Source organism: Silene latifolia, chromosome 9 (genome assembly GCF_048544455.1).
Source record: "Silene latifolia isolate original U9 population chromosome 9, ASM4854445v1, whole genome shotgun sequence".
In the NCBI taxonomy this organism is placed as follows: domain Eukaryota; kingdom Viridiplantae; phylum Streptophyta; class Magnoliopsida; order Caryophyllales; family Caryophyllaceae; genus Silene; species Silene latifolia.
In genome coordinates, this window is record NC_133534.1 from 190,646,823 (window position 1) to 190,656,891 (window position 10,069).

The 10,069-nt window shown below is 39.9% G+C and overlaps 1 protein-coding gene across 1 annotated transcript; it reads right to left on the bottom strand.

The window, feature by feature from the left end:
* Nucleotides 1-1,685: 1,685 nt before the first annotated feature.
* Nucleotides 1,686-3,635, bottom strand: LOC141602035 (uncharacterized). The gene is made up of 3 exons (XM_074422344.1): nt 3,290-3,635; nt 2,808-3,220; nt 1,686-2,249 (listed from the first exon to the last, which is right to left on the bottom strand). Exons 1-3 carry the CDS (start codon nt 3,633-3,635, stop codon nt 1,686-1,688), a joined length of 1,323 nt encoding a protein of 440 aa, XP_074278445.1.
* Between the last annotated feature and the right edge of the window lie 6,434 nt (nt 3,636-10,069).

Sequence of the window (10,069 nt, forward strand, 5' to 3'; positions counted from 1 at the left end):
TTTGTGAAGAAAATAACGGTTTTCAATTCCGTTATTTGAGATTTGCATTTGTGAAAAACGGTGATTATGGGCGTGTTTGGGCCAAAGCCCAAAACTTGGCTGAAACTGACAGAGTCACCCCAAAGAGTCGCGATCCCTGGGGCGACATAAGGTTTAATACCATGGTTTTCTGAGTCAGTTTACTCAGCCGAATAGGGCTAGCTCGGCCAAGTAGAATGTCGCGTGTTTTCTGGTGAGGTTACTGTCCAGAAACACTTGGCCGAGTAGTGAGATACTCGGCCGAGTGCCCCAAGTACTCGGCCGAGTAAGCGGTATGACGGGATTAATTTCCGCGGTTTGATTTAAGGTGATTAGAGATTATATAAACGACGTTTAACAGTTACTAATCATTTTATCAAAACTTAAAATACAATATTCACTTCTCTAATCACTCTAATCACTCTCAAGGCAAATTGATCGTTCGTGAGTCTCTCTTTCATCTCTTCCATATCAGTTTCGTCGGTAAGTCGTTAGTGCTTTGTCAATTAGTTATGTTTGTCTTTCAGGGTTTTGCCCTAATGGTTTAGATTGGGAACATGGTAGATTATCATGATTGTGATATGGTATTGTTGTGTTATTGTTAGGTGAAGGATTTGTAGAAGAACAGTTCTAGCTTCCGCTTTGCTTGTGATTTCGGGATCGTAATAAGGTAGGGTTTTCCTACTCAGTTGCCTGTTTAATTTATTTAAGACGATGTTGTGTGATGTATTGGCATGATAGTATTGATATTGGAATTGTGTTTCTTGGTTGTTTGGATTGGTTGTTGTTTGTCTGTGTTTTCGAGGCGCGTCCTCGGCTAAGCGGAGTCATCATCGGGAATGGCTTCATGTCCTTGACTCGCCCCTTGTATTTCCCATCACAAAGGGGATGTGCACATTAATGGATATGGGTTATTGCTCGTTGCGTTGAGCGGGGATTTGGTGGGAAAGGCTGTGGTCCCTCACTGGCGGTGTGGATTACATGTTGCGATGGGTAATCTGGCAGGGCTATACACTTGAGTGTGTAGTCAGTTACTGGTTACTAATGGAGTTTGGAGGATGATACTATGACTGGATTGAGTTGTATTGTTTGTCTTTGTGATTTCTTATCTTTGTTATTCAGTGAACTGACTCCGTTATTGTTTTCTAAAACTATGGTGATCCATTCGGGGATGGTGAGCAGATTGTGACAAGTAATGATTTCATATTAGCTGTGGGATCAAGGAGGGGATGTCATCACTTTGAGTCTTAATTTCCGTTGTCACGAGTTTAGATAGTTTATGAGTTGTTTTTGGTTTCACTTCCTTTATACTTTGGTTTGCAGTTTTGAGACGATGTAATAAGTTAACTTTATACTTTAATAATTGTTCTTTTATGGTTACTGTTGATATACTTGCCTCGGGTAACCGAGATTGTAGCACCTTTATATGCTAGGGTGGTCCTTGGTAAGGCACCTTGGTATATGGGGGTGTTACAAAGTAGTATAAGAGCGACGATTTTGGAACCTAAAACCAATGAACAAAATGAATATATTTTTTTTTTTTTGGTAAAATGTGAGTGTATTATATATATATATATATATATATATATATATATATATATATATATATATATATATATATATAAAAAGAGACTCAAGTACAAAAAAGGCCTAAACCTTTCCAAAGATTAAAGAAAATTCAAGCGCCCTAGCCAATCTAACTCTTGTGTGTTCAACTTCCTCTTATCCCGTTCTTTTATCCTCCTCTTCATATCATCATTGATCAACAATGCGGTACGACTAGGCCTCAGGACCAACTGCTCTATACGACTCTTGCTTCTCTGCTTCCACACATGATACATAGCACTCAACACCATAGCATTCTTTACTTTCCTCTGCGTTTTCAGGCCAGTGTTATGAATGCACCAGTGCAGGACATCAGAATCAGGAAGTTTTAAGCCAGAAATTTTCATCAGTTCTTGTATTACCCGTCTACTAAAGGCACATTCAAAAAATAAATGTTCTTGTGTCTCTTCTGCCTGCCCACATAAGAAACACATTCCATCCACATTCATCCCAAATCCTTTCAATCTACTATTAGTATGCAGGGATTTATGAGCTATAAGCCATCCCATGAACCTGTGTTTAGGTAGATTCCAACTGTCCCAAATTGCATTATGCCAGTCTACCTTAGTCCTTGCTCCTCTAAGCCATTCATAGCAACCAACCGGAGTGTAACCAGTATGCTGCACCTGCCATTAGGGCAGAGTACGGATCGGATATTTGATCCAAAGTGCTAGTTCGGATCGGATATCCATATTAAAAATCCTGAAATTAGATATCCAAACCAAATGTTTCGGATATCCAATGTTCGGGTATCCAAAATAATCGGATCGGATGCGGATATCCATCGGATATCCATACTTTTGAAGTTACTTTAAAATTAAGTTTGAAACACGATTATATTCATAGTCTTACATGATGATTTTCTTTAGTATTCTTATTCCAATGTTCTCGACATAAAATTTAAGTACCACCTCGATATTTCTCTAATATTTTAAACATTACTTAAGTTATTGTATCAAATAAAATTTTATTTTCTCGAAATTATACTAGAAAACTATAGTTTCAGATCGGATCGGATATCCAAATGTTTTAATTCTAATATCCATATCCAAACCAAAACCAAACATTTCGGATCAGATATCCAAACCAAACTTAACTTTCGGATCGGATATCCAAACATTCGGATCGGATACGGATCGGATATCGGATCAGTTTGGATAATCGGATTTTTTGCTCTGCCATACCCCTTGACTGTAGCCATTGGCAATCACCTGCTTCACCTTGCAAATCCTCCTCCACACCCAGCTGGAGTTGCTAGTAGCTGTGTACTCCTGCCAAGAACTCCTCTTTAAATAATTCGCATTCACCCATTGGACCCATAACGAGTCCTTCTTAGTTGCAATCCAATCCACAAGTCTACCAACCATAGCAATATTCCACAATTCCTGATTCTTTAGCCCCAATCCGCCTTCCTGCTTTGGCCTACATATAGTATCCCAGGCTACTAAAGGACTTCGTCTATACTCAGCACTGCCATCCCATAAAAAATTCCTGCATGTAGCTTCTATTCTTTGTATGACTCCTTTAGGGAGAACAAACAAACAAGCCCAATAGGAGTGTAAAGAATTCAAGACATGCTGAACCAAAGTGAGCCTACCTGCATAGGAGAACTTTCTGGCACCATAACTATGCATTCTGTTACAAATTTAATCCACCAAGCACTCACAGTCCTTCTTCTTTAATCTCGTAGTCTGGATAGGCATCCCTAGATGCCTGAATGGTAGCTTGCCTTCTTTGAACCCAGACACACTCAGGAAATCACTTTTGAGCTCTTCATTCACTCCATTAAAGTATGCATTAGACTTACTAGCACTCACTTTAAGTCCAGAAGTTTTTGAGAAGGTTGAGAAAGATTTCAGAAGGAGCATCATAGACACAGCATCCCCATTACTGAACATCAAAACATCATCTGCAAACATAATATTTGTAATCTTCAACTCTTTGCATAAGGGGTGATACTTGAACTGGTATTTAGACGCAGCATACTTCAGCATTCGAGTCAAATAATCCATACACAGGAGACTAATTAAAATGAACCCGGGTGGGAGTTGTTTAGAGCTACCACAAAGACTTGGGAGATGTCCCAAAGTCGCATTTTGGCCCTTAAAGCTTAAAGCCGGTCACTATGGGGAGTCTTGGGAATCACTACATGTGTTCTATACATGTTTCTTGTGAGATTGCTGGATGGTTTGGAACAAATGATAGCATGAATAGAGAATATTGTGGATATATGAAGCACGTTGGATGTTAATATAAGGCTTTTGGTTGATATATTGTGTTTAAGAGGTAATATACGTATGTATACATGTGTTTAAGTTGAAGGGTAGCTCATTTTTGGCATGATTCGGTGGAGCAGGTCGGGTACTCGACCGAGTAGGGAATACTCAGCCAAGTAGCCAGGTGTAGATACCCAGTATCTGCACCTTCCAAAAACCACCCGATGATGATCGGACTACAACCAGTTTTTGATATGCGTGCGTGGATTGGCTATACATGAGACGGTTCAATGCGTTACTCGAATACAATAAATGATTTCAAAAATGGTTTTCTAACTTCATTTGCATTAAAACAACAATATTTAGAGTTAAAACCATCTTCAGACCCAAAACCGACTCAGAAACCCGCAACTCGAGTCAACTCGAGTCTCGAATGTCAAAAATAATGTCATAAATGGTCTTATCATGCCATTTTCATTAAAATGGCAATAATTAGAGTCTAAGCCGACAACGGGCCAAAAATCGACTCAAAATTCAAATCCCGACACAACACGGGTCAAACCCGAGTCAAGCACACAAAATACCTACTCCAAATAACACCCAAAAATCATCTTATTAAATGACCATATTGTTACACGACATCTTACTTGAATACCACAAATCAAACCAACCAAACAATTGATAGAGCAAAGGCCACGTCCAAATTAAAAAGGACAAGATGCCCCTTTGCATCACTAGGTGGCTCGCGCCTCTTTAGGCGTCCTTCTTAGCCTCCAAGCAAACTCAACCGACCTACCACCCTACATTTCTCTATAAATACCCACCTTCACACACCATAATCTTGACGCAAGCGTCCGCCCCCTCACACCACCCTTAAACTTCGAGAGTCAACTTCCTAAGTCACAAATCGACACGTGTTTTCGACCTACCGATTGAAAACACAAGCCTTACACATTTCTTTGGTACCGTCGCCGTGCATTCGACCGACCCATTCGACCAACTCAACACATTAATCAACATGTTTTTCAACAACATATTTGCAACACATTTTCAAAACAAAATCCTTTTTAAGGCACTCTTTTAAACTCATTTTCATCCCGAGTAGTCGCATAACGAGAAAACCGTCTCTAACGTCGTCTACCTCGCAAACATCATAACATGTAAGTTTGAGGGTGTAAAAAACTCAGTTATTTCATGTCTTTACTATTTTTATGAGTTTATAGACATGAACAATGCATAACACGATTCAAATATAGGTTAGATGAGCCAAAACCGGATTTTGATTGGAGACAGAAGCTGGTAGTCACCACTACCAGCCTCGCATCTCTTAGGGGGTCTCTGGTCAGAATCCAAACATGTTTGTTCTCTTCTTTCCTCTTTGTTTCATTCCTTATTTACAATCGGTTTTTACCATTTCAACTATTTCAATTCATTTTTATGACAAACTTTTTAACCATAAATCGTAATCACCCTTTGTTCCTTACACCATGACGGTTTAATCCGTGACTCGGTGATATTATTTGGTTAATTACATTTTAAAGGGTATTCTAACACCCTTTTCTTTTATTTACCATTTTTCTCATTTATTTACAGTTGCAAACATATTAGTCAGAATTCATAATCATCCTTGGTTCCTTATACCACGTCGGTTTAATCCGAGTACGATTTAATTCGAGTACGGTGATAAAACGGTTAAGCACACACATTTTACATTTTTATTTGTAAACTATACTTTTCAAACCTGCAAATCCGACAACGAATAATACTAAGATAATAGTAATTATTCTGAGTCATGCAAATCATTTAATAACAAAAGTGGTTTTAAACAACCTTTTTAACAACCAGGAGACGGCCCTCGGGTCGCCCTATGGCTCGCGCCCCAAGAGGCCGTCTGTTTTCATATTTCAAAACCTGGACAGGCCTTGTTCCCTCGCCAATGGGCTCGCGCTCTAATGGGCTGCCTGACACTGTTCTGATTCGTTAGTTTCAGCACTTGTCTAGGACGATCCCGATTATGGTAAACCCAAATCTACATGGATCACATTGACGAGTTAACACTCTTTTAAACATTTAAACATTTTCTTATTCATCCTTTTCTTCTTTCATTTTAACAATAAATGGATCGTGATAAGCAACGTAACCCGAATTTGGTAGATGGATGTTTAGTTTCCGTTTTGCATGCAAATCAACCCTTAAATCTAACTTTGACATCAATTTCATGATATGTGGATAAACAAACTGACTTAGCAAATCTTCACATGTCAGGTTAAGACTTTTTTATGCGCATTCATGCATTTAAACCGTTTTATCAACTATTGCACTTAAATAACCAGGATCGATCAGTAGAGGCCGCTAACGCGGGCGAGATTGGGTGTTTCATTGAAGAACTTCCCAATACGTACCCTTACCCCTTACTCAGAACCTTTGAATAGTGGATAGCCTTATCCAGGGCGCACGAGACTCATTCTAGCAATAGGATGCTAAAGGGGGACGAGTCCTTATCTTTAGTACCTATGTCAAGCACCGCTTTTTGCCTTGATTGGCCGAGGTATAAGGTGGATTCAAACGGTTTCCAAGCATCCCATAATTGCTTGGTGGCAACTCCGAACACTTTTGCATCGTTTCGAGACCTTTGCCGAGACGAAACTGACCGATCTAAAGTGAACCGGTCGAAAGAATGTCTACGCCTCCAAACGTGCCTTTCTGACCGCTACATGTCCACATATTTGCTTGGCGTGCAGGTGGCCCATGTCTACAGACTGGTAGGTGGCCCATGTCCACAAACCGGCAGGTGGCCCATGTCAACAGATTGGCGACTCCGCTAGGGAATACTAGGACACTTGTGTCTTTGTGATCCTTAGGGGTGAAACTCGAACGAGTTCATGGTTAAAGTGCATTAATTGATATTACTGTCAATAGTTGGGTTCCTTGTCCAGGCCCATAACCTAACTTTTATCGACCAATTGGCTCGCCCCGTCGGCGTGTGTTTTCTCATCCCCGCATCTCGACTACCGATTGCGTCAAGCATACCGTTGGCGTTACACATTTCTGTTTCGTCAATGAGCTTTCACTTCCTACGTGAACGAGGCTAGGTCACCCTTCTTACACATTTTGTTTGGATTGGTATCCCTCTCGAAGATCGGGGTTTGATTGCTTGGTGTGTAACCACCCTTATTATGCTAAAACCCGTGTCAGCATTATGTATAATATAATGAATTGTGGGTGCTTATGTGCTATGTGATCATAAGTCCTTCCGTGTCATTTCATAACTCTCAAAAACGCCTTTCAACGTCGTTATAATGGCCATTTTGAACCTCGGTCTTTTGCCGACCGTTGCAAAAAAAAAACTTTTTACGCCGTTGTAATGACGATTTTAAAACCTGGTTTTTACAAACCATCTCAAACCTTGTGCCACTTTTCGCCGTTATAATAGCCGTTTTAAACCTTGGTTTTTTGCCGACCTTTTTTAAAACAACTTTTTACTACGTCGTAATGGCAATTTCAAAACTCGGTTTCTACAATCGTTTCAAAATCACTTTTTTTACGCCATCGTTATGGCAGTTTTAAAATCCGGTTTTTATAACCATTTCAAATGCACCTTTTTATGCCGTTGTAATGACGATTTCAAACCTTGGTTTTTACAAACCATTTCAAATGCACCTTTTTATGCCATCGTAATGACGAACTTTCGAAATTCAAAATGCGTTTCAAAACCGAAATGCCACTTTCCACGCCGTTATAATGGAAATTTCGATTTTCGAACTCCTCAATTTTCAAACCGCTTTCGAGAATGAATTTTACCTTTTTCTAAGTCGTCGTGATGACGATTACAACCATTGCAATTTTCCAAGTTTCAAATCGCGTTTTTTTGAAAACAAATTTAACCGTTTTCAAATTTTCAACCAATTTTCAAATCGTTTGAAAACAAAATTAACCGTTTTCAAATTTTCAACCCAATTTCAAATTCTTTGAAAACAAATTTAACCGTTTTCATGGCCATTGTGATGACGATTCCAATTTCTTCAATTCTCGATTTTTAAATCCGTGATTCTGAATTTCGAACCCCGTCTTTGAAAACCACATACTGTTTTCTAAGTCATTGCAACCCCCGATTATTTCAAACTCGTCTTCCGAAAATCAACTTAACCTTTTTTCGAAAGACAACCTAAAGCAAATATCGCTTTTCGAAAATTTTCTATTTTCGAAAATATTTTTTAAATAATAACATCGAACATATCAGTCCACCTTTCTGATTCAGCCTCGAGTCGATTAGAGGAAGCCCGTCCAATTCTCCGGAAAGGATCAATTGAAATCCTCTAATTGTTTCTGCTAGACCAACATATTTTCCTGGGGATCCTGTAAATACTTCTGCTACGAAAATGGTTGTGATAAGAAACGCTCAATTTTTCGCGCTCTTGCTATGGTTAACCGGTCGTCTAGAGATAATTCGTCCAACCCAAGGATAGTTATAATGTCCTGAAGTTCTTTGTAACGTTGTAAGGTTTGCTTAACTTTTAGCGCAAAGCGGCCTTTGTTGTGAGACGTAGGACTATGGGACTAGGTCCAAACACACACACGCGTACCGGCCTGGCCTGGTTCTACTCGAGCTCGGGCCCAGGTTTGGGTTTGGGTTTGGGTTTGAGTAGAGCACCTATGATGCAGGCCTTGGCTCACTTTTATTCTTTTGGACTTGTGAGTAATTGGGTTGTCGAGATTCTTTATTTTTAGGTTAGCAACTGATCTGACTGATCAGTCAATATGATTGATCAATTTCTAATAAGAAGGCTATTTTTTAGGCCTTTACTGCTGTTATTTAGGGGCACGGTTTGGCTCCTTAACTGCATGATTTTGTGCTATAAATAACTACTCTTGCTCTCTAGAAAATATACAACAACAATGACATTCTCGTTTCTCACTCTCTGAAATTTTCTCTTCTCTTTTTGCTTCTGAAAGATTCCGGGGTACTGTTTCTGTCCGTTCCAAAGTTCTTATACTCGAGTGGACATGTTTAAGAGCTGCAATGTTAACCTTGGGGAACATACAACGTTGAGGTGATAAGCACTGGGATCTTGCCGATATTGTTTTCAAGTTAGTGGCATCAATACCACGGCACTTCTCTGTCCTCGTGATCGATAAGTTTTCTTTTCTGTCCATTGTTGTGTCGTTAGTTTACCAACAGAACCTTGCTAACGCTCTTAACGCCGCCTTTCCACCATGTTGCCCTCTTAGCTAAGTCTCTTAGTTTAGCCACGCCAAGCCCTATGCTGAGTGGCGCGCCAACATTAACTGTAATACTATGGATTTATGAGCTGTAGGGTACTCTATCGAGTAAGAATTACTCTGTCGAGTAAGTTAGTTTTGCATTCTGGACAGTGTTCTGCCTAATGGATAATCGATCGAGCAAGGGCGACTCGATCGAGTAGGGTTTATACGAGTTTTTGGCTGGGTTTGATAGCAACGCGTGACATGATATATAAAGTATTTTTCGTCAGTTTCTTTTACTTTTTACCTTATTCTAAAACTTTTACAAGAGAAAATAACAAACGTTGAATCTTCTCTCGCATTGCTATCAAATCCAAGGGGCTAGAGTCATCGCATTTCAGAGTTCTTTACACCGTTGAGACCGTCGTATTGTGGGTAAGATCCTAATACAGTTTTTATGTTAATTCATTAGCTTTGGTTAAGCCCTAATTGGGTAATTTGGGTGTGTTTGGGAGTATTGTTGATGATGGTTTGTAATTGTACGATTATATGTTCATAGGAGGTGATTTCGTAGAGGAACGCGTTTGATCCGCTGCTGTGTTGATTTTTGGTGATTGCATTCTAGGTAGGGTTTTCCTACTCAGTTAATGTATACATGATGTTAAGATGGTTGTTGGTTGTTGGCATGTGATTATATCGTAATTGATTTTGGTATTGTTGATATTGTAATTGGTTGTTGTTGAATGTCTGTGGTTCGGGAGGTGCGCCTTCTGCTGAGTGGAGTTACTTTCAGGAGTGGCTTCACGCCCTTGATTTGCCCCTTGTGGTTCCCGTCACAAGGGGGATAAACACATTAAGGAACATGGGTTGTACGCTCGATGGAGATGAGCGGGGCTTAGGTGGGAAAGGCTGCGGTCCTCCACTGGCGGTGTGGATTACTGGTTGCGACTGGTAATTTGGTAGGGCTAGACCTTAAGGCTAGTCAGATGCTAGCTGATGTGACGGTGTTGGAGGATTGTGACTATGTA

What these genes read in the sequence shown, in the direction of transcription:
- LOC141602035 (XM_074422344.1), bottom strand. Translation starts at nt 3,635, where the DNA reads ATGGATTATTTGACTCGAATGCTGAAGTATGCTGCGTCTAAATACCAG. An exon ending in GAGATTAAAGAAGAAGGACT is followed by an intron (nt 3,221 to 3,289) that starts GTGAGTGCTTGG and finishes TCTCCTATGCAG; the next exon opens with GTAGGCTCACTTTGGTTCAG. An exon ending in CCAATGGCTACAGTCAAGGG is followed by an intron (nt 2,250 to 2,807) that starts GTATGGCAGAGC and finishes CCCTAATGGCAG; the next exon opens with GTGCAGCATACTGGTTACAC.